General features: G+C 40.0%; 1 protein-coding gene across 2 annotated transcripts in view; it reads left to right on the top strand.

The window, feature by feature from the left end:
• The window catches only part of NECAB1 (N-terminal EF-hand calcium binding protein 1), a 196827-nt gene that overhangs the window by 90477 nt on the left and 80627 nt on the right, over positions 1–25723 (top strand). For both annotated transcript variants that reach the window (XM_045454282.1, XM_045454281.1), the window contains exon 5: positions 82–179. In XM_045454282.1, coding sequence (XP_045310238.1) covers positions 82–179 — 98 coding nt within the window. The remainder of the gene's footprint in view (positions 1–81; positions 180–25723) is intronic.

The raw sequence follows: 25723 nt of genomic DNA, 5'->3' as shown, positions 1-25723 counted from the left end.
GAATTAATCATCAGTTGATTTTGCTGTTCTTTAGAATACCTAAATACAAACATTAACTTTTTTCAATATTCTTCCTTTTAGAATATTTTTCTCAGCACTTGGGTGAATATGAGAATGTACTAGCAGCACTTGAAGACCTAAATCTTTCCATCCTGAAGGCCATGGGCAAAACAAAAAAAGTAAGGAAATGTTGGTGCTTATTTTCTATAAAATCTCTTCTTTGAAAACATTTTCTTGGAAAATCACACCTGTTCCCTAATGTACCATAAAAGTATATATTGATTTTTACCACCTACAACTTATTTTCTCGATATTAAATGACCTATTGTAGTCATTCCAAGACGTGAGGTGCCATTACTGTGCTTTTTGCTGAGGATGCAAGGATACAAAGAGCTGTGCAAGCAGCTCTTACTCTGGTAAGGAGACGAGCGTGTGAACAAGCCATCGTTAGATAGCACAACAGAGGGCAGCACGAGATGGGACATGTGGTTCATGCTGGAGGCAATGACACCTGTGCAATTGCAGATGAAGTTATAGCTAGGGAAAGGAGAAAGAGACACATGGAACAGCATGTACAAAGTCCCTGTGTTGGAAGCGGCATGGAGCAGGCACAGGGTATTCAAGGAAATTAAGATGGTCGGTAAGATTAAAGTCTAGAAAACTCAAGAGTGGCATGATTTGAGATGAAACTGGTTTAGCAGAGAGGGGCCGTAGCTTTCATGATTTTGTTGGTGAACCTAAGGATGTAGACCTGCCTCCTAGATGTAAATAAATCAACCACATTTTAAGCAGAGATGTGGAAACTCATGCAGTCTTTTGAAAAGCCCATATAAGACTCAGCTTGGGATTAGGGTGGAGAATGTGGCTCGTGTGTCTGGTGGTGGCACTACATAGACTGCTGAAAGAAGACCGGGTTTGAGGAAGTAAGCTCGTGAGTTCTATTTTAGACCTGTTGAATCTAAGCTCCCTTTGAACATCTAAGGAAATTCAAGTAAACCATCGGATACAGAGATCTGTATCTGACAGGTGAAGTTTAGACTGGACATATGTTTGTGAATTGTCAACATTTGCGCAAAGAACTTGAATGACATCATGTGGGGAGAGAATATACAGTAAAACAAGGAGAGGACCTAACACTGACCTTTAAGGAACTGCAACTTTTGTGGGTGGGTGGAGGAGAATGAGTTGGGATGAGAAGGAGTGGGCACAAAGAGGAGAGGGAATCTGGGAGACTGTGGCATCCAGAAGTTGGGGAGGGTATTCCAATGAAGTACAGACTGGTCAATAGTGTTGACTTCTATGGAGGGGGCAAGAGATGAGAATTACATTTCCTGTTGTTGGTAAATTAAAAAAGATATTCTGGCATGTGAGGTGCATAACAAGAAATGAGAATGTTTTTTTTTTAACATTTATTAATTTATTTATTTATTTATTCACTCATTCATTCATTCATTCATTCATTTATAAAATTTATTGTGAAATTGGTTTCCATACAACACCCAGTGCTCATCCCAACAGGTGCCCTCCTCAATACCCATCACCCACCCTCTCCTCCCTCCCACCCCCCATCAGCCCTCAGTTCTCAGTTTTTAAGAGTCTCTTATGCTTTGGCTCTCTCCCACTCTAACCTCTTTTTTTTTTTTCTTTTTTCCTTCCCCTCCCCCATGGGTTTCTGTTAAGTTTCTCAGGATCCACATAAGAGTGAAAACATATGGTATCTGTCTTTCTCTGTATGGCTTATTTCACTAGCATCACACTCTCCAGTTCCATCCACGTTGCTACAAAGGGCCATATTTCATTCTTTCTCATTGCCACGTAGTACTCCATTGTGTATATAAACCACAATTTCTTTATCCATTCATCAGTTGATGGACATTTAGGCTCTTTCCATAATTTGGCTATTGTTGAGAGTGCTGCTATAAGCATTGGGGTACAAGTACCCCTATGCATCAGCACTCCTGTATCTCTTGGGTAAATTCCTAGCAGTGCTACTGCTGGGTCCTAGGGTAGGTCTATTTGTAATTTTCTGAGGACCCTCCACACTGTTTTCCAGAGTGGCTGCACCAATTTGCATTCCCACCAACAGTACAAGAGGGTTCCCGTTTCTCCATATCCTCTCCAGCATCTATAGTCTCCTGATTTGTTCATTTTAGCCGCTCTGACTGGCATGAGGTGATATCTGAGTGTGGTTTTGATTTGTATTTCCCTGATGAGGAGTGATGTTGAGCATCTTTTCATGTGCCTATTGGCCATCTGGATGTCTTCTTTTTTTTTTTTTTTTAATTTTTTTTTCAACGTTTATTTATTTTTTTGGGGGGACAGAGAGAGACAGAGCATGAATGGGGGAGGGGCAGAGAGAGAGGGAGACACAGAATCAGAAACAGGCTCCAGGCTCTGAGCCATCAGCCCAGAGCCTGACGCAGGGCTCGAGCTCCCGGACCGCGAGATCGTGACCTGGCTGAAGTCGGACGCTTAACCGACTGCACCACCCAGGCGCCCCATGGATGTCTTCTTTAGAGAAGTGTCTGTTCATGTTTTCTGCCCATTTCTTCACTGGGTTATTTGTTTTTTGGGTGTGGAGTTTGGTGAGCTCTTTATAGATTTTGGATACTAGCCCTTTGTCCAATATGTCATTTGCAAATATCTTTTCCCATTCCATTGGTTGCCTTTTAGTTTTGTTGGTGTTTCCTTTGCTGTACAGAAGCTTTTTATCTTCATGAGGTCCCAGTAGTTCATTTTTGCCTTTAATTCCCTTGTCTTTGGGGATGTGTCAAGTAAGAAATTACTACGACTAAGGTCAGAGAGGTCTTTTCCTGCTTTCTCCTCTAGGGTTTTGATGGTTTCCTGTCTCACATTCAGGTCCTTTATCCATTTTGAGTTTATTTTTGTGAAGGGTGTGAGAAAGTGGTCTAGTTTCAACTTTCTGCATGTTGCTGTCCTGTTCTCCCAGCACCATTTGTTAAAGAGACTGTCTTTTTTCCATTGGATGTTCTTTCCTGCTTTGTCAAAGATTAGTTGGCCATATATTTGTGGGTCTAGTTCTGGGGTATCTATTCTATTCCATTGGTTTATGTGTCTGTTTTTGTGCCAATACCATTCTGTCTTGATGATTACAACTTTGTAGTAGAGGCTAAAGTCTGGGATTGTGATGCCTCCTGCTTTGGTCTTCTTCTTCAAAATTACTTTGGCTATTCAGGGCCTTTTGTGGTTCCATACGAATTTTAGGATTGCTTGTTCTAGCTTTGAGAAGAATGCTGGTGCAATTTTGATTGGGATTGCATTGAATGTGTAGATAGCTTTGGGTAGTATTAACATTTTGACAATATTTATTCTTCCAATCCATGAGCCCGGAATGTTTTCTTTATATCTTCTTTCTTTATATCTTCTTCAATTTCCTTCATAAGCTTTCTATAGTTTTCAGCATACAGATCTTTTACATCTTTGGTTAGATTTATCCCTAGATATTTTATGCTTCTTGGTGCAATTGTGAATGGGATCCGTTTCTTTATTTGTCTTTCTATTGCTTCATTATTAGTGTATAAGAATGCAACTGATTTCTGTACATTGATTTTGTATCCTGCAGCTTTGCTGCATTCATGTATCAGTTCTAGCAGACTTTTGGTGGAGTCTATCGGATTTTCCATGTATATCATGTTATCTGCAAAAAGTGAAAGCTTGACTTCATCTTTGCCAATTTGATGCTTTTGATTTCCTTTTGTTGTCTGACTGCTGATGCTAGAACTTCCAACACTATGTTAAACAAGAGCAGTGAGAGTGGACATCCCTGTCGTGTTCCTGATCTCAGGGAAAAAGCTCTCAGTTTTTCCCCATTGAGGATGATGTTAGCTGTGGGCTTTTCATAAATGGCTTTTATGATCTTTAAGTATGTTCCTTCTATCCCGACTTTCTCGAGGGTTTTTATTAAGAAAGGGTGCTGAATTTTGTCAAAGGCCTTTTCTGCATCGATTGACAGGATCATATGGTTCTTATCTTTTCTTTTATTAATGTGATGTATCACGTTGATTGATTTGCAAATGTTGAACCAGCCCTGCATCCCAGGAATGAATCCCACTTGATCATGGTGAATAATTCTTTTTATATGCTGTTGAATTCGATTTGCTAGTATCTTATTGAGAATTTTTGCATCCATACTCATCAGGAACATTGGCCTGTAGTTCTCTTTTTTTACTGGGTCTCTGTCTGGTTTAGGAATCAAAGTAATGCTGGCTTCATAGAATGAGTCTGGAAGTTTTCCTTTCCTTTCTATTTTTTGGAATAGCTTGAGAAGGATAGGCATTATCTGTGCTTTAAATGTCTGGTAGAACTCCCCTGGGAAGCCATCTGGTCCTGGACTCTTATTTGTTGGGAGATTTTTGATAACCGATTCAATTTCTTCGCTGGTTATGGGTCTGTTCAAGCTTTCTATTTCCTCCTGATTGAGTTTTGGAAGTGTGTGGCTGTCTATGGAATTTGTCTATTTCTTCCAGGTTGTCCAGTTTGTTGGCATATAATTTTTCATAGTATTCCCTGATAATTGCTTGTATCTCTGAGGGACTGGTTGTAATAATTCCATTTTCATTCATGATTTTATCTATTTGGGTCACTCCCTTTTCTTTTTGAGAAGCCTGGCTAGAGGTTTATTTTGTTTATTTTTTCAAAACACTAACTCTTGGTTTTGTTGATCTGCTCTACAGTTTTTTTTTTAGATTCTATATTGTTTATTTCTGCTCTGATCTTTATTATTTCTCTTCTTCTGCTGGGTTTAGGCTGCCTTTGCTGTTCTGCTTCTATTTCCTTTAGGTGTGCTGTTAGATTTTGTATTTGGGATTTTCCTTGTTTCTTGAGATAGGCCTGGATTGCAATGTATTTTCCTCTCAGGACTGCCTTCTATGCATCCCAAAGTGTTTGGATTGTTGTATTTTCATTTTCGTTTGTTTCCATATATTTTTTAATTTCTTCTCTAATTGCCTGGTTGACCCATTCATTCTTTAGTAGGGTGTTCTTTAACCTCCATGCTTTTGGAGGTTTTCCAGACTTTTTCCTGTGGTTGCTTTCAAGCTTCATAGCATTGTGGTCTGAAAGTATGCATGGTATGATCTCAATTCTTGTGTACTTATGAAGGGCTGTTTTGTGACCCAGTATGTGATCTATCTTGGAGAAGGTTCCATGTGCGCTAGAGAAGAAAGTATATTCTGTTGCTTTGGGATGCAGAGTTCTAAATATGTCTGTCAAGTCCATCTGATCCAGTGTATCATTCAGGGCCCTTGTTTCTTTATTGACTGTGTGTCTAGATGATCTATCCATTTCTGTAAGTGGAGTGTTAAAGTCCCCTGCAATTACCACATTCTTATCAATAAGGTTGCTTATGTTTGTGAGTGATTGTTTTATATATTTGGGGGCTCCTGTATTTGGCGCATAGACATTTATAATTGTTAGCTCTTCCTCATGGATAGACCTTGTAATTACTATATAATGCCCTTCTTCATCTCTTGTTACAGCCTTTAAAGTCTAGTTTGTCTGATAAAAGTATGGCTACTCCAGCTTTCTTTTGACTTCCAGTAGCATGATAGATAGTTCTCTATCCCCTCACTTTCAATCTGAAGGTGTCCTCAGGTCTAAAATGAATCTCTTGTAGACAGCAAATAGATGGGTCTTGTTTTTTAATCCATTCTGATACCCTATGTCTTTTGGTTGGCACATTTAGTCCATTTACGTTCAGTGTTATTATAGAAAGATATGGGTTTAGAGTCATTGTGATGTCTGTAGGTTTCATGCTTGTAGCGATGTCTCTGGTACGTTGTCTCACAGGATCCCCCTTAGGAACTCTTGTACGGCTGGTTTAGTGGTGACGAATTCCTTCAGTTTTTGTTTGTTTGGGAAGACCTTTATCTCTCCTTCTATTCTAAGTGACAGACTTGCTGGATAAAGGATTCTCGGCTGCATATTTTTTCCGTTCATCACATTGAAGATCTCCTGCCATTCCTTTCTGGCCTGCCAAGTTTCAGTAGAGAGATCCATCATGAGTCTTATAGGTCTCCCTTTATATGTTAGAACACGTTTATCCCTAGCTGCTTTCAGAATTCTCTCTTTATCCTTGTATTTTGCCAGTTTGACTATGATATGTCGTGCAGAAGATCGATTCAAGTTATGTCTGAAGGGAGTTCTCTGTGCCTCTTGGATTTCAATGCCTTTTTCCTTCCCCAGATCCGGGAGGTTCTCAGCTATGATTTCTTCAAGTACACCTTCAGCACCTTTCCCTCTCTCTTCCTCCTCTGGAATACCAATTATGCATATATTATTTCTCTTTAGTGCATCACTTAGTTCTCTAATTTTCCCCTCATACTCCTGGATTTTTTTATCTCTTTTTCTCAGCTTCTTCCTTTTCCATAATTTTATCTTCTAGTTCACCTATTCTCTCCTCTGCCTCTTCAATCCGAGCCATAGTTGTCTCCATTTTATTTTGCAGTTCACTGATAGCATTTTTTAGCTCCTCCTGGCTGTTCCTTAGTCCCTTGATCTCTGTAGCAATAGATTCTCTGCTGTCCTCTATACTGTTTTCAAGCCCAGCGATTAATTTTATGACTATTATTCTAAATTCACTTTCTGTTATATTGTTTAAATCATTTTTGATCAGTTCGTTAGCTGTTGTTATTTCCTGGACGTTTTTCTGAGGGGAATTCTTCCGTTTGGTCATTTTGGATAGTCCCTGGAGTGGTGCGGGACTGCAGGGCACTTCCCCTGTGCTGTCTTGAATAACTTGTGTTGGTGGGCGGGCCTCAGTCAGACCTGATGTCTGCCCCCAGCCCACCGCTGGGGCCACAGTCAGACTGGTGTGTGCCTTCTCTTCCCCTCTCCTAGGGGCAGGATTCACTGTGGGGTGGCATGGCCCATCTGGGCTACTTGCACACTGCCAGCCTGTGGTGTTGGGGATCTGGCGTATTAGCTGGGGTGGATCGGCAAGGTGCACGGGGGGGGGGGGGGGGGGGAGGGGGGGGTGGGGGGGGAGGGGGGGGTGGGGGGGAGGGCTCAGCTCGCTTTTCCTTCGGGAGGGCCCCTGCTTCACCGGGAGGGAGTCAGACCCCCTGGAGGAATGGATCCGCAGAAGTACAGTTGGGTGTTTGCGCGGTGCAAGCAAGTTCCCCTGGCGGGAACTGGTTCCCTTTGGGATTTTGGCTGGGGGATGGGCGAGGGAGATGGCGCCGGCGAGCGCCTTTGTTCCCCGCCAAGATGCGCTCTGTCGTCTGGGGCTCAACAACTCTTCCTCCCATTGTCCTCCAGCCCTCCCGTTCTCCGAGCAGAGCTGTTAGCTTATAACCTTCCAGATGTCAAGCCCGCTTGCTGTCGGAACACACTTCGTCTGGCCCCTCCGCTTTTGCCAGCCAGACTCGGGGGCTCTGCTTGGCCGGCTGGCCGCCCCTCCACCCCAGCTCCCTCCCACCAGTCCGTGGAGCGCGCACCGCCTCGCTGCCCTTCCTACCCTCTTCCGTGGGCCCCTCATCTGCACTTGGCTCCGGAGAATCCATTCTGCTAGTCTTCTGGCAGTTCTATGGGTTATTTAGGCAGGTGTAGGTGGAATCCAAGTAATCAGCAGGATGTGGTGAGCCCAGCGTCCTCCTACGCCGCCATCTTCCTGACCAATCCCTGGAAATGAGAATGTTTAAAGCTAACGCGGAATTTTTGGAGAAAGCCAGTAGATTTATATGTACGTCCTTGAACTCCACTTGTTCCCGAAGGCCCCAAAGAAAACTATAATGAGATTTTTTAAGGGGGAAGTTTGTAGTAACAAAAGTTGGAAACTGAAAAGCAGATGAGCAAGTGGCTGCTGGCAGCAGACCTGAGAAATTTGATGGCTTGACTTGTAGTGGGAAAGCAGAAAGGCGCGGGGATCTAGTGGCACTCATTGGCACTGGAAATGGCAGGGAATGGTGGGGCTAAAGCAGAGTGACCTGGTGGAAATCTGTGGTTCCCCACTCTTCTCTATGGAGCTGGGCAACTGCCTTTTGATCCACCCAGGTAGAAAACCTAGACTTGTTCTCTTTAAGGGTTCAAGGAGAGGATCTCTGCCTTGTCTCCATAGTTGGAGGATTAAGTAGAAACTTACATTCTAAATGAAAGGACCTCCAGCTTTCTTCCTTCATTTAACTCCCAGAGGGTTGGCATCCTGCAGGCAGACCTAAGAGGTTGTCTCTGAGAAATCCAACTAGTACAATAGGAAGGACCTAAAGTCTGTCGCATGGTAGATAGAGCTCAACCTCATCTCCCTCTTCTCCCCTTAAATCCTAAAGGCTTGTCTGCAACCCATCATTAAAGATGTACAGTCAGCCACGTATCCCCAAATTTCTTACGGGAGAGGCAGAGATCAAGACAAGCGAAAAAGGAGGGAGGGAGGGAGGAATGAATGAACAAAGCAATACAGGGGACTGACTATGCAGGAAGATGAAAACTCCCAGTCTCCTTAGCCCCCTCAGAAGGAGAAGAGAAGATATTGCTTCCATGAATCAAAAGCTGTTTGAAATTAGAATAAGAGCACAAATAAAGACTTCCAGAATTCTGGAAAATAAAGTTTAGAAAGTGTTCCAAAAAGTAAAGCAAAAAAAAAAGTATAAGAAAATTGGAGCATCAGCCTAAGATGTCCTATAATCCAAATAACAAATTCTAGAAAGAGAAAACAAATGGAATCTGAATACGTTTTCCTTTGATCTGTTAAGGAGTATTTGTAAACTGTGTAAGATTTTACTCCTTGGGACCTTCCCTCCAGAAATGGTAATTGTTTAAAACTTCTGCTTGGTGTGGCTGACTTCTCTCCTTGTTCGTTAGGTCTCATCTTTAATACCATGTCCTCAGACAAATCTCTGACCACCTTATGTAAAAGAGGTTGTCTCTGAGTATCTCCTGTCCTTCTCTGGCAATAATCAGAATGAGTAACTATGTATTTTATTTTTGTTTTTTTTTTTTTAATGTTTATTTACTTAAAGAGAAAGGGTGGGGTAGGGCCAGAGAGAGAGAGGGAGAGAGAGAGAATCCCAAGCAGGTTCCAGCTGTCTGCACAGAGCCCAGTGTGGGGCTCTGTCTCATGAACTGTGAGATCATGACCTGAGCCAAAATCAAGAGTCGGACATTTAACCACCTGAGCCACCCAGGCACCCCTGTATTTTGTTTTGGTTTTTTAATGTTTATTTATCTAAGAGAGAGAGAGAGAGAGAGAGAGAGAGAGAGCGCTTGAGTGGCGAGAATGCTTGAGAGGGAGACACAGAATCTGAACCAGGCTCCAAGCTCTGAGCTGTCAGCACAGAGCCTGATGTGGGGCTCAACCTCATGAACCAAGGGATCTGAAGTTGGACACTTAGCCGACTGAGCCACCCAGGCACTTCTGTATTTTGTTTAGAATTTGTTGTTTGTAAGGAAGGAGAAGGACAGTGTCTCTTTTGAATATCCAGAGCCTGACACAGAGCCTGACAAAATGTAGTCAGTAAAACTTTGTTGATTGCTTAAATAAAGTGACTTAAATTGATATTCATTCTGCTCTAAAAGCGAAGTAATTTTGCTCCTGAAAGAAAAATTGCTCCTAAGTCCATCTAAGAAGTATTCAGATATCCTTTAATAGGAAGAAAAAGCAAGCACATAATTTTTATTTTCTCACACATTATATTAAAATCATGTTCTTTGTATTAATACAGTGAGGCTTTATGGGATTTAAATGAAGATCAACCTGTTCTATTTTGGTCTCTTTGGTACAAAGCCTATTTCTTAGCACAGACTCTTGAAAATGCATTTAATCTGTATAATCATGTTGCTTAATCAAGGACAAAAAGATTTTTTTAAATGATCCAAAATAAAATTGGGAAAGGTTCTTCATGTGATAGCTCAAAAATGAGTGAAATGCAGGAGTTTGACAGTTTTTTCAAGCCACTGTTGCACTGACATCTTCTCCATGCTATCTAGCACAATGAACCCTTCTGAGTGAGAAATTCAGCATTTCTTTTTGAGAATCTCTCTATATTTTTACCCAGATGAAAAGTCCTGTCTCAGTAGGGAGGGCTGACTGTTCTAGGCTTTTATGAAAAGTGAAATGCAAGCCATTTGTGAGTATATCTGTCTGCTGTGTCAGAGAATGGATAAAATGGATTCCAGCTGCTTAACTTAAACCCCAGGAGGTGATTCGGGACAGATACAGTCTGTCACTGTTATTTCCCCTTTTCCTCGTCCCTTAACCCAAGCCTTTCTATATAGGTCCTCAAGGGTTACCTGGATTATTTTTCAGAATAAACACCATAGGTCAAATTCCAAATGGTTATTTGGAAGCCTTGAAAGTAGGTAAAAGCAGAACTCCCTGTCTGGCTTTGGGATTTCACAAAAAAATAGTGGGTTTGTCTATTCATTTTTCTTTCTACAGTGGGGTGATAAGCTAACCTACATCATTAGTATGTGGTGTGCTTGGAATCTCAAAGAAAATGTAGAATTCTGATGCGGAAGTTAAAATTCATCTTGTGCTATTTATATAAACATAAATGGAATTCCAGATTCCCTTAAGCCTTACTGGTAAGACTTCAAAAGGAAATGATCATAAGCTAAAGTGAAGAATGATGTTCTTAAAAGAGTTACTTAGGGTGTGAATAATTACTTCACTTTGACGAGTGAAACTGGGAAAATGTCCAAAATTAAAATGTATACAAAGTTTGTAGTTTTCACCTGGAAGCTGTTTTCAAACAAGTGCATTCTACAATACATCTTCAATTATTTTAAGAGACAATATAGATGAGTCCTAGCATCATTGGGTTTCAGTCATTCCCTTCTTAAATCTGTCTTTAGGGTCTGTAGACTTCTTCATTTCAACCCTCCCATCTCTTCTCTAACCCTGTTTCCTTATATTTAGCAACTGGGCTCCCTGGGCTCCATATTCTTTTCACTTGTTAAAAATCACAATTTTGGGGGACGCCTGGGTGGCTCAGTTGGTTAAGCATCTGACTCTTGGTTTCATCTCAGGTCATGATCTCACAGTTGGTGGGTTCCCCTGCATCGAGCTCTGCACTGACAATGGGGAGCCTACTTGGGATTCTCTCTCCCTCTCTCTCTGCCCCTCCCCCACTCACACTGTCTCTGTCTCTCTTTTAAAAATGTGGAAACTGAGTCACAAAGTGGTTAGTTGATTTATTAATATCATAAAGTTAGATTTAAGCCAAATTCTCATTTGAAAATTTTTATTTAAGGTTTATGTGGTCCCATATGGAATATGTTGCAAATAAACAATTCTAAGTTGTATCATGGCACATTGGTGCCATGGTGTTAGACCAGTTTGGTCTTTGAAATGATTGAGCTCTTCAAAGTTTAGTTGTTGATCAGCAAAGTCTGGAGACTTCTAGCTTCCCTGGTTATTTTCAGCTTTGTTTTAAGCAAATGAACAAATACGTTTCCAGAGCTTTGTATAATATGTGAAGAACATTTGAAAGAAATTAAGGACAGAAGCAGATAACTAAATGCTGAGATGCCAATTTAATGCTAAAATAATATATATGGTGTATAAGCAAAGTTCTGGGCAAAGAAGTTCATACATTTTAATATACATGGTCTATTGCCAGAGGGATAGATGGAACATTAACTAGAAAACAAAGGAAGTTACCTGCCATGTCAGAGAAGAAATATTTAGCTTTTTACTTGGAGAGTGAAATGTATCCAAAAGAAAGGCTAATATACCAGAGATCAATAAGCAGAAATCTCGGTGGCCTTCTGAGCTCTGGGTAGATTTATACAGGATCTGAAAATATCCAAATAGGAGCCCACCTGATTTTTTTTTCCCAAATAGCTAACTATTCCAGCACTATTTCTCCATTTTTTATCCATTCACTAAAATGCCATATTTACCGTTTGTCAAATACTTCTACTTGGATCTGTGCCCAAGCTCACTGTCCTGTTCCACTTGTAAAGCTATATTATCTAGTATTGTTAAGATGTTGTCTTAATTTTTGAATACTTGGGTATATTTGAAAATGTGAAAATGCAAATCTACCCTTATTATTCTTCTTTTCCAAAGAGTTATTTTTTTCTGTCTTGCCATTTTCATGTAAGTTTTCATTGTTTTCCAGTTTTAAGGAAGAATTCCATTGGAATTTTTATGGATTTACATTACATTTGTAACTTGAAGAGAACTTTTATCTTGGTAATATGCTTTCCCATGCAGCTGCATACATCCTTCTCCATTCATCCACGCTTCCTTTTGGGTTTCATGAAGTTTTTTATGATACTTCATATAGTTTCAAAACACATCTGGTTAAATCAATTCACAGATGTTTTGTATTTCTGTTGCTTTTCTAATTGGCCTGCCTCTTCATATTCCTAACTTCATATTGGTAGTATATTGAAACATGACTTTTTTTTGTATATAAATTTGGTAACTAGGGTAGCTACCATATTGAGTAGCTTCTCTGTGACATGTCATTTATCTTCCATTGCTGATATGATGAGTTTGAACATTGAGACCCATGCTCACTTATGGGAAGAACCAAGCCATCGTCTCTGTCTCCCGCCAAATCCAACTAGTCTCCACTTAGTCTTTAGCTTTCTGACTCACCTTCTCCCATTTCTCTGATCTGAACTTTGAGGCCATACCTTATGCCTGTTGGTGTTATTTGAGATTTCAGATTCTTCTTCAGAGCTGCAAGGCTGTAGGAAATTACGACTCTGCACTTAAAATCTTATATCCTAGAGGAACAAGATAATTTTCCATAATACCAAATAAAGCTTTTAAAACTTCAGGGGCACCTGGGTGGCTCAGTCAGTTAAGCATCTGACTTCAGCTCAGGTCATGACCTCATGGTTCATGAGGTCGAGTCCCACATCAGGCTCTGTGCTGACCACTTAGAGCCTGGAGCCTGCTTCCGATTCTGTTTCTCCTTTTCTCTCTGCCTCTCCCCTGCTCGCGCTTTCTCTCTCCCAAATAAATAAACGTTAAAAAAAAATTAAAAACCTTGTCACAAAATACCACAAATACAAACTTGTAAAACATTAACAGATTCTCTATTTTATCAGAAGAGGAAAAAATGAATAATAAAACAGTGAATAAGATGTATTTAATTGCTGGTACACCAGGCTGTGAATAAACTTGACATTCACAAATGAGCGCTCAATGTTAAGTTAGCAATCAGATAAAACTCAGGGAGGAGGTAAGACTGAAGCGAGTGTCAGAGACGGGGCAGGATTTTAAGAGAGAAGAGAGAAGAAAGATAAAAGAGCCTGCAGGTATCGGCCCCCCTTTGACCTTTCAAGCGGCTAGTTGGGGATTGGTTCTGCTAGAGGCCCTCATTCATTTCTAGAAGAGGCTGTTGTTTCTCAGTGGTCAGGATCAGGTCATGCTGACTGCAGTTTGTCACATTTCACCTTATTTACTGTTTCTTGAATGAGTGTATAAAAACTAAGCAATGGTCTTGCAAGTAATCTTGAGAGGACTTAAAAAAATTCAAATTCTTAGACATGTGTCAGAGGCCCCAGGTAAACCTCCAGTGTACCCCTAAATCCACAGGGATCCCTGTAACCACTTTTTTCTTCATGATCACTTTGTTTTCAGACAATCTTCCCAATCCTCCCAGCCCTGCACCCGTTTTCCCACCCCAACAAGAAATAAGATCTAATGAGAAATTATTGTATCATGTGTCATGTACGTATGGTTTTGAATAGCTCGCTATTTTCTTCATGGAAATCTTTTTAAATTTATCTTTCTTAAATCGCTGGCTGGAACACTTAATTTCTTGACAGAAATGCAGAGTTAATTATCTGCTTAATGAAGTTAAAAGTCCAAAATACACTCCTTTATTTAAACAGAAAAGCTGGCTTACTTTGCCTAAAGATACAGGTCTGAGCTACAGTTGTCTTCATGAAGTTATAGCCCCATTTCTGAAGAATTGATCTTTGACATGTTCAAAGATAAGGGAAAGAGAAGTTAATGCAGACATATCTGGGGGGATACACAGCACAGCATGGGATTCTTCTGTCATGAGAATCACATTTGAAAAGACTCATTTCTTTTGCCTGAAGTGGAAAAACGCAGAGGGAGAGATTAAAAATTGGTCTGTGTTGTATTTCTGGATATGACAAGCATCAGTTATTATCATGTCATTGTTCTTTCTCTTTGCTGTTGCAAAACAAATACTAAATGTTACTTGAGGATTATTTATTTTTTGCCAGAGTCCTGATTTGAATAGCATGTGCAAAAACAAGACAAATGTGGTGTTACACCTCTGCTTCCTGTGTGGCTGTGGGACGAGAGCACTTGTGTCCACATAGTATTGTCTGTCCCCCATAGAATGATTTATTTAATGATCTGACCATTGTGTACTAGCACGTGGCCTATAGGTCTCATAGCCCTACAAGGTTGTAGTATGGTCTGGAATCTCTGGTGTGGTTCAAAAGTGACACACTCCTAGGGTTTCTTCGGACTTGGACAAAATTAGGTTTGAACTTCTGTTATGGATCATATTCACTTTTTAAGAGTATCACCTGCCAAGTAGCCTAACTTCTGGTGGTATGGGAAGGAGACTGTTTTCTCTAATTATACACGTAGATGGCCAAATACTGGCTATGTGCTACTCTATGAGATTGAATGTCGACTCGGTCAACCTCTTAGCTTTTCTTTTTGAACCAAAATTATAATAATACTATAGCTGATATTTATTAGTTACCACTTGCTGAAGACTATACTAAATGCTTTTTAATCTTATTTAATCCTAATATTTTATTAGGTAGATTCTGCTTTGTTCCTTGAAGTATGTAAAGAAACTGAGGCCAAAGAAAGTTAGCAAACTCCCTCAAGGTCAAAAATCTCATAATAATACCCTGTGAATTTCTTCCTAGACCTTCCAGGCTTGAAGCTATGGTGGTTTGTAGCCAATTTCTTGAAAAGATAACAACAATCATGGTTGGTTGGAGAGAAAAGAAAAAAATATTTTAGGACTTGTTGGTTGTAATAGTTATCTACTGCTCTGTAACAAATTTCCCCCTAAAGTAGCAATTAACTCATGCAGTTTATGAGAGTCAGGAATCTAAGAGTTGCTTAAGTGGGTGATTCTGACTCCGATTATCATGAAGTTATAGTTAGATTTTGAGTTGGAAACTGCAAACATCTGAAGGTGCTTGAGGAATACTTCTTAGTAGCTATTGGCACAATCAGTTCCTCATCATGGAAATTCTCCACAGGGGTGCTCCTGTGACAGGGCAGCTGGCTTTCTCCAGAGCAACTCCTCATAAAGAGAGAAGGAGACAAAGAGAGACCAGCAAAGAGACAGAGACACTATGATGAGAGTGAGACTAGAGTTATAATATAACCATGGCAGTAACTTCGTCACTTCTGTCACATTCTGTTCACTAGAAGAAAGTCCAGTCTGCACTCAGGAAAGAGGATTAAACTCGATTTCTACAAGGGCAGAATCAAAAAATATGTGTTCACATCTTTTTTTTTTAATATGAAATTTATTGTCAAATTGCTTTCCATATGGTGTAATGTGTTCATATCTTTAAAATCACCAATAGTAGTCAACTTTTAACTGTGTATGTGTGTGTTGAGATGGAGTGGTGGAAGGGAATCTTTATCTGCTTTTTTCTCTTAATATCTACCTCCATTGAAAGAAGCCAAATTGATGTTTAAACCCAGCCTACATATCTGTTCCTTGTCTTAGCTGAATATTACAAATGCTGGAAAATAGAATCATGTATGTTTTATCTTTAGAAGGCTATCTCAACCCACATATATCATGAAATAGGTATCAATAGAGCTAAAACATATGTAACAAGAGAACACATTTTTAAAAAAATTTTTTTTTTCAACGTTTATTTTATTTTTGGGACAGAGAGAGACAGAGCATGAACGGGGGAGGGGCAGAGAGAGAGGGAGACACAGAATCGGAAACAGGCTCCAGGCTCTGAGCCATCAGCCCAGAGCCTGACGCGGGGCTCGAACTCACGGACCGCGAGATCGTGACCTGGCTGAAGTCGGACGCTTAACCAACTGCGCCACCCAGGCGCCCCAACACATTTTTTAAGTTAATACTAAAGGTGGCTATTCTAAAAAAGCTTTTAAAGAAGTATTTCAAAAATATCAGCTTTCAGAAAAGATTCCAGTTTTTTAAATGACGGAAAATCCACGTCTCTTAGGAAAGGCTCAGTTCGGTCACTGATTCAGCAGAAATGCCATGCTGGGAAATGGAAAGGAATCCAAGTTTTGCAACGCAGTGTTCTCTAGAGGCTCACCCTAAAGCAGAATGGGTAACCCAGGACTATCTGCATTGTGGAGTTTGGAATAGGTTTGATAGAAATGGTTCAAACTCGTTAGAGTAAGAATAGAAAATAGGAAAGCATCGCTTTGTCCTCCTAATCTGGAAAGTTATCAAGGAGTAAATGCATGTAAGCAGTATGCCAAAGGATGGAGAGCAGATCTATGGGCAGAGATTGGTAGAATATAGTGGGACTGGAAGTCACTTTCAGGAAAACAAGTAACATAAACAAACACGAGAAACACAATGCATTTTCATGGAAATTTGGGAAGCATGGTGTTTTTGAAGCACTTTTGGATGTTTCAAAATACCCACTGTTTTGGATGCCAGTGGGTATTTGCTGAAAGGCAATTTGGGAAATTTAGAGTTTAATCATTAAGCAGCAGAGAGATACTGAAAATTTGACAGAATGGAGTTGGTCACGTGGGGATCAGTTCGGTGAGCTCTTCTTTCAAACACTTATTTGATTTCCCAACTGTGACCTGAAAAATGAGGATAATGTTTACTTCAGACATAATATTGATCCTTATTGCTTGAAAGAAAAGTTGTGTATATTATGCCATTTTACACATATTTATGTGTATGTGAATCTGAATCATTTTTATGAATTCTATAAAGCACCACTATTTTCAACAAGCATTACTTATTCCACATTAAAAGCAATATAATGGAACTAAGAATTTTTCTCATTTTTAAAAATGCCATTCTTGATCTCATTCTTTTTTGGTTATTAACAGAATGAATTAAGAAACACGAAGCTAGCGTTGCCAGCGTTGTGTGTTTCCCTATTGGTGTATGTTTTTACACGATCCAGAAGTAGTGGACAAAGGCCAAGAATTTTTGGTTTTCAACAACAAACAAAACCACAGTGATGCAAAATGTCCAGAAAATATTTAAAGACTTTTCTTTGTTTTCTTGGGAATATCAAAATATATAGGTTATCACTCTTCCTCACATAGTCCTGTCATTTTTCTACATCATCTGAAAATCAATATTTCAATAAATTGTGGTAGGTGAGAGGTTAACTCACAGGTGTTATCTTGCTTATGAGAGAGAAATGTGTCTCGATTTATCTCATGATTCAGTCAACTATGAGCAATAATTATTCTAGCAAACGTTTGTTAACTTTGTGATTTCTGGCTTTTAAAAAAATTAAATCACTAAATATCCCACCTATCAAATATCCTTTATATATATATATATATATATATATATATATATATATATATAATATATATGTATCATATATAATGATGTACGCATATATATGTATAATATATATAATATATATGATATGTATAAAATATATATGTATACACATACATACACACACACAATATTTAAAATAAAATAATAAATAAACATTATAAATGAAAAAGAAATCACCCATATGGCTATCACCCAAATAAACGGGCCGTTCTTAGGTTTGGAAGGCAACAAAGATCTGAAGGGGACACACTCTTTAATCCCCATGGTGAAATCATTCTTCTGTTCCAACAATTCTCTCACCCATTGTCTGTCTTCTCTCTCTACTCCTGTCTAGGCTGTGTGAGGCAGACCCGCCGTGATTCTCACCGCGATCCTTTGCCACAGACACAGAGTTCATTATTCTGCTTCCAGTGTTGCCTGTGAATCACATTCCACCCTGCAGGATGAGAAATATTTTCCCCAAAATAAGATTTCCCCTTACCCTAAAACCTAAATGGCTAAAGCCTTGCAGTGGGTCCCCATTGACCTCAGGAGAAAAGTTCTGATGCTTTGCCCAGGACACCTAAGATCCAACGAAGCTGGGGCCCTCCTTGCCCACCAAGTACCCCTGCTCATCTCTGTAGTCCTCCTATAGTCCACCTTTTGCCAGTTCTGGGTGACTTTTGTCCCAGCCATGCTTAGCTACTTACAGTTCTCTGAATCCCTCATGGTCTCTCCCCCGAGTGGGCCTTGCTATGTAGTGGTCCTTCCGAGTGGATGAATTCCTTTAACCTCCACAGATTCTTTCTCAGGGCTCCAGTTATCCACTTGCTTTTCATCTGGTTGGTCCTGTAACATTTCTGGTGATGTTACAGGACTCTGCTTAAATGTCACTTCCCCCAGGAAGCCTTCCTTAACCCTCAAGAGGAGTTGTGTGCTCTCAAAGCATCTCTTGTATGTCCCCCTGCTTGCTCCTATCAATTCTTATGTACCTGTCACCCTCCTGTCTTGAAGTCTCTTATAGTGCTAGGGCTAGTTAAGCTACTCAGTATAATTTTTTGACTATATGTTCATTCACTGCAGAGGTGAGGTTATACTGTCGATCACTGCTGATCGTGAATCATCTGGAAGAGGAGAGGGGCTCAGTGCCTGCAGTCCCAGTTCTGGGCAAGTTAGCCAAAGTAACTGCCCATTCTAAGGAACTAGGGAGAAGGCGAGGAGGGAACAGGTGTGCGGAATTTCCACCAAAAACCTGTCTATAAAATTTGGAATGATTGAGTGCCTAGGGCAGCGGCATACTCTTTTCGAATTGACCAACTCTTGGAAAGATAACTATCCACCCCACCCAGCCTGCCTGGATTTCACTGGTGCCAGAGAAGTCAGGGTCCTCGGCAAGGGGCCAGATGTGTCTTGTGGCCAACTGGGGAAGACTGGAAAAAAGAAAGGAATTAGCAGTTTTAATCCTAGTTCTCACACAATTTTGTATTTTATAAATAATGCTATTTTTTTTTAAATTGTAGGCCAGCATCAAGTTTTCTCAAAGTTGGGTTTTCATTCCTTAGCCCATTATGTTGAGCTTGCCTTTAAAATGTGTTTGTCTATGACACATCTTCAGTTCACGATCTTCTGTTCTGACATTTTTAGAGCTGTAACCAAGATTATAATGTGGCAGAACATGGTAGGTGCAGGTGAGTAATATTTTTAGAGTTTCTTAGAAACAGAAGCCTCATTTTCATGCCAATAATGTAAAGAGCAAGGAGGAAAAAGACGTGGCATAAATATCATATCATATATATAAATTGGATTGATAATGTTTAGTTATGTTTTTAACGGATCCAAACACTTTTTCCCCCACATAAATATTTTTAGTGATTATTATAATGAGAGCCTGATTCCCACGGTACGTAAGGAAATACATAATGCTAGAAAATAAGGAAACCTACTTTTATTTCCTTGTCAGTTCTGCCTTTGAGTTCTGCATTGGTCACCCCTCTACAATAACATATGGAAAACTATCTTCCCCCAAACTGTGTAAATTGGGTTGTCTTTGGAGATGTCTCCAGAAAGAACAATTTTAGAATCAGGTAAAATTTCATTTGAATCCAAGTTCTGCTACTTGCTAGCATATGCCCAAGTTAACCTCTGCACTGTCATTTCTTCATTTGCCAGATGTGAATAACTGTACCTCCCTCCCAAGGACATCGAGAGCACTAAATGAGACCACATATACAGGGTGTCTGTCACTACATGTGGCTCATAATAGGGAGTCAAGAGAGACTAGTTATCAGTTTACTTCTGGGACCTTTCCCAAGTTTCAGCCTTTGTTATTGGACAGAATTGCTGTGCATGTGGTTTGGAGCTTTATACAGATACGGGTTATTTCTTAGAACAACAATCAAAACATTTTGTTTCTACAAGGTCTAATCTAAATAAGATTTTGTTTAGGTTAGTCTTTCTACAAAGACTGATCTAAATAAACGTTTGGAATGTTGATCCTCCAAAGAAATTAAATACAAGTTTAGGGTTCTGAATTTTTTTTTTTTAACGGATAGCGTGCTTCATTAAACTTTCCTTCATTGTAAGGATCCGCATTCCAGCTGACTTACAAAAACCAAACGAAGAGTTGAAACGGATGGATTTGTTTCTAGGGGATCCTGTCTGGCGAGTACGTAGAGGTACATCCCTATCTTTGAGTGACAGACCAAACTGTGGCTTATGGGCAGAGACACGATCGTATGGAGGTGCAAGTGTCTGTCAGTAGCAAAATTAGCAAAATCCAACAGAAATTAATTCATAACAATATAGGGGAACAACTGAAAAGGAAACACAGCTCCTAGTCAGCCATCTCCTCATTAATATGATCAAAACAGATCATCTGCAGCGACAGAACATATACTCCTACAGCCCCCTTGGAAGCACAAAGGAGGGATGTGGAACCTGCCTACCCACAGTTATAAATAGCTCCAGGAGCAGAATCCAATGCCTCTGAATCCTGAAGAGATTCAGAGTTGCCTCAACACTGAGGTAACAGTCTTCTTTTGAAAAGCAATAAGCAGACAAAAAGTGTGGTTTGGAGAGGGTAACAGGCTTTCTCAGTCCAATTTAATAAACACACAAGAAGCACCTGCCAGGTTCAGGGTGTTGCCAGATGTCACGTGCCAAAAGAAACATAATATGGAATGAAAATTAGCCCTGCCCACCAATGAAGTGATGTGATAAAACATTTTTGTTAATGGCTACTCTACTGTCTTGAGCATTGTTGTTACAGGCTCTTTTTCAGCTGGCAGACAAAGCAATTGTCGATTTGACAGAGAAACAGTAGGAAATGATGTGAACCCCTTCGCTACCCCACAAGGTTTAACGTAAAATAATCAGATCTTCAGCCTCTATGAGGAGGGGACTATGATGAGGAATGGTTCTGTGGCCACAGGAAAGAGGGTAGTGGCTGGAAGGGGCTGTTTTCTTTCTTATTCTCCACTTTCATCATGCAAATCAGAGGCACAAATAAAGCTCAATGAGCTGGTCATGGTAAGAGAACAGTTCCTCCACATTACTCATTGTACCCAAAGTGTTAGGTAGCTACTCTGTATTTTATGCAGCCTAAGAGACAGTTTGCAAATGAGTCTTAAATAATGAGCAAATAGCAATAAAAGTCCCCTATTTCAGTTTCAAGCTGAATCCCTGGCAGCTCTTTATCTTCTGTCCCCACAGTTCTTGTGGGGATTGTTTGAGGAGGAGCTAGGATGCAAATTCACTGCAGATCCACTTCTGTGCAATTCTGAAATCCAGGAAGTTCTGAAAACGGAATGCTTTGGTTTTCTTGTTGTTTGGTCAGCTTAGCATCAAAATCCATTTGGTTATACAACCTATTTTAATACTCAGGAGTATGCTGTGAAGGTATCAATATAGTCGTTACAGCATATTACCCCAGACTCTGCTGGGGGGTATTATATATGTGATGAATGTATTTTACATGCGTGCGTGTATATCTCAGGTATCGCTTTCTAGATTCTGAAAAAGTCTGAATTTTTAAACACATCTAACCCTAAGAGTTTCAATGGCAGGTTGAATTCAGATGGATATGCCATAATATATGGTATGGTAAACAGATCTTCTAATTATTTTCAGACCATCAGATTGTATGCTTTAGCAGTGCTGAAATGCGGTACTGTCTTATGTTAATAAAACAACTACCAATTCTTTGAGAAGTTCATAGCACTTCAAAACTCAGCAGCATACATCAGGCATGGACAAGTGAAAGTTGACCCCTGGGACTTTGGGGAAGGTATGGATGGATTTATTAACCTCTCAAAAATGATGCTCTTATGAGACTAAACTAATTATGTTTGTGGCAAGTGTACTGGCATGTAATGAATTAGGATTGCTTTCACTTGTAGGCTTAATTTACTAAGGAATCTGGAGCTGCCTTCTGAAAGTTACTGCTGACAGATGATTTAGATAGCTTTGAGAACAATCAATTGGTTTAAAAAATATTCCTTTTTGTATTTACTGTTGCTACAGGATGTGATGCTTGTTTTTCTGTAGGCTCTGTATCCTGTGTAGTATTCTGTAGAATTTTCCTAGTAATGGACGATGCTCTCTTAGGAGGTGAAGAGTGTGGCCTCAACATGATATCTGACATCTGGAAAGTCTCTTGAATCGAACTGCAGTTGAGAAAAGCCCACCATCACACACTTAACTATGGAGTTGCACTTTAAGCAGATGGAAAAGCTAACTGCCAAGCCTGGGAGTTCTCTTTGAGAACAAGTTCAGATAGGAAGGAGTCAGGGTCTTACCCCAAGAGTCTGTCTGCTCTCACCCCTTCTTCCACCCTTTCCACTTGGGGCCCCAAATCCAAATTGAAAATATAGCCTTGTCTTTAGACCTGGAGTAGTACCACTAATGGATTAATTACTGGTATCCCCCCCCCCCCGACTTTGCTGAAATCAGAGATGATATTAACCATTTAGAAACCTATAAAACCACAGAGCCCTGAAAAATGAACAAATTCAGTACTGGGGGCCACCTAGAGCTGAACATTTCCTAGAAGGCCCCAACCTTGAATAGAAGCAGAGCTCCCAGGGCATTCTCCGCTGTGCCAAGTGGCTGAGCCCAGAGTACTGCTTGGACCATGCTGCTTTCATACTTCTGACCTCTTCTTGTGCTTGGTTCTTTGCCATCTTCCATGACCTCAGTATCTCCTACCCACATGACCTTGCTACACAGTCCAGTTAACTCTTTTTTTTTTTTTTTTTTTAATTTTTTTTTTTCAACGTTTATTTATTTTTGGGACAGAGAGAGACACAGCATGAACGGGGGAGGGGCAGAGAGAGAGGGAGACACAGAATCGGAAACAGGCTCCAGGCTCTGAGCCATCAGCCCAGAGCCTGACGCGGGGCTCGAACTCACGGACCGCGAGATCGTGACCTGGCTGAAGTCGGACGCTTAACCGACTGCGCCACCTAGGCGCCCCTCCAGTTAACTCTTATTAATAGGAATAGCTACTATTTAGTGAGCATTTAATACATATCAATCATTGAGAAAACTTTAACTCAACTTCTCTTTTAGCCCAACTGCACCAAGACTCTCCCAGTTGAGCACCTGGCAAATTACAGGTGCTCGATCTAAGTTTTCACCACTCTCTTCACCTCCCCTAAGAGTTCATTTGGTTCATCTTGAGATTCCTTCATCTGGCACAACAAATATTCATGGAGTACTGAGCCTGCTTTAATTCTCAGCAGATGCCAAGATGGAATTAGGAATTCAAGAGATTCTCTGTGAAGGGCAAAGGGAAGAGGAAGCAGGAGTTGTGGGAAGAACCTTCAGACTGTGGTACCCGTCTGACACCTGGACAGAAACATGAAAGTGGGGCAGGAAGAGCCACCAAGAAAGTCCTGACCAGGCCAGTAGGGAGCCCCACATCAGGCAGAAATGGCCCAGTTCTTGAACTTTCCCTGTGCTCAATCAGTGGCTGGGAGTAGCCTATAGAGAAAGTGGCAGGAGGATTGCAGAGGAACCCTAAGGAGCAGCAGGTGGAACAGGTTCTGTTCTCAGGGAACCTCCATCTGCCACAAGAATGTGATCTCAGAGCACGGGCAAGCATTCAGGAATTCTTGAAACAACCACCTTCAAATACCCATTTCTCTTAAGTCTCGAAGACTTTTCAGTCCATAAGAGTCCAGTGTTTACAAGTTTTTAAAAGCAGATGTCTCTGGGAAGGAAAAAACCTAAAGCCTTTGTTATCTAATAACTTAGCAAAAGATGGTTGAAGGCCTGATGAGAGTCAAAGGACAGGACCCACGATCTCTGAGCACCACATTAGTATTTAATGAGGTGCTGTGAAGGCACCATCCCTCATCAGAAGAAATAAAAGCTTCCTTCTGCTTTTCTCTGAGAGTTTAATTAGAGTTTCCACGTTTCATATTACAGACTCACTTTCTTCATTTCAAAAAGAAAATAGTTGCTCAACAGGGAGGCAGCTGACTTCAATCCTTATATATTGGAGCGGGAACATTCATGGATCATGTCAAATATCAGGATGCCTGGAGCAGAATGGCCATGACTCTGTGTGTTCTGCATGTCCCCATGTTGACATTTTTTGAGGTCATATGACAAGAAGGGTAGAGCATGATGAGAGAATTTCTTCACCTGTTGATAAAAAAAAAAGTAAAAAAGTCGTTCTTTTCTTTGCATTCAGCACTAGATAAACCAGTGAATACAGACCTAACCTTTTCTGGGATGAAAACTGAGACCAATGTTCCCACAGATTTGTGGAAAAAAACACAGGGGAGTTAGTGGACTTAAAGTCATACTGTGAGTTAATGGCCAAGACTGTCCATAGCATCACATCCTCCATGAGCATCAAAAAAATATTATGTAGAACTGAGTAGAAATACTCAAACTAGTTCCTTCCAGTCCAATCACTAAACTGTTAACACAGAGCCTTTTGTGAGCATAATGAAGATTATCATTGTAACCTTCCAGGTACATGATTCTACATGTGTTGCCATGGCAAAGGAACAAAATCTAAGCTTCTGATTAAAATGAATCCTTTTGTTAAGAAATAATCAAGATTCCTATCAGAGTTTTATCACCGTCTTAGTCTTTTCATTTTTTATACTACCCGAAGCCTGAAGCTCAAAGTGCCTACTTGAAGTTTGCTTTTTATTGTTTACATAATAAGTGAATTAATTTTGTTCCGTCATTTCCTTGATACGTTTTAATAACATAAATGTACTTTAATCATTATGCTTATCTGAATGTTTTTATCTCAGGGATGACAAGTAGATTGACGGATAGTGAGTATAACATATATTTGTTTCTTCTGGAATCTTAATTTTACATTTCAGTATTAAAGTTTTTGACTGATTCCGTACAGAACACAAAAAACCTATCAAATATGAAAGAGGAATAGGAAATTATAAATAAAATCACTGTCGGCCTAGAGATACTAATTCCAGTATAGGCTTCCATAAATCCTTACCTGAAGGCTGTAAATGTTTCTGAGAAAAACCTGATGCTGATGTGATTTAAGTGTCTCTGCTCAAGAAATTATGCTGTCTTTTTGCTACTGTCCACTTAAAGAGAAGTTCAGCTGCCATTTAGATGATGTATTTCCTCCTTTGTAATTGCTTATTTTCTGTTCTGAAAAGCTTTCCTTCCAACAGTGCTCTTAAGGGCGCGATTTTATAATCAAGAGCCTCTGCCCTTCATAGCCTCATGAGACTGGAACTTGCTGTTTCTCTCCAGAGATGCTTAACAATGAGTCAGGAATGATCAAGAGGCTTTCTGTGGCTTAAACACTTTTTGATAGGGGCAGAAGGAAAAGGACACCTGTATTCTAGTCTAGTCTAGAAGAGGTGTGTGATTTCAAGCAAATTATCCATAATATGTTTGAACCTCATTTTGAAAATGAGGAATTTAGACTCAGTGGTCCCTTCCAGCTCTATAATGCATAGTCTTTGGTTGATTAGCTGATTGCTCATGAAATTTAGTGATTTTTGATACTGAATTTTGTTTTCCACATATCAGGCTATATATACCCTGTTATTGTTGTTAAATACCTCTCTCATTCAAAATGAGACTTTTTAATAGTTATACACACTTAACTGATGTTGAGAATGCTCCCTATTCAATAAGCTCTATGTGTATTTAGTGTTTGGCTAAAACATTGCTTGCACTCTTTATGTTTTGTGTGTCTTAATGTTATGTGTTTGTTGAATGAATGCTTTTTAATCTATACTACTGCAAAAGCAGGTGGTTTTATTTTATTTCCTTCT

This window comes from Leopardus geoffroyi, chromosome C3 (genome assembly GCF_018350155.1).
Source record: "Leopardus geoffroyi isolate Oge1 chromosome C3, O.geoffroyi_Oge1_pat1.0, whole genome shotgun sequence".
Classification (NCBI taxonomy): Eukaryota; Metazoa; Chordata; class Mammalia; order Carnivora; family Felidae; genus Leopardus; species Leopardus geoffroyi.
Note: the sequence above shows the minus strand (reverse complement) of the source record. Positions and strands in the feature narration are given on the sequence as shown.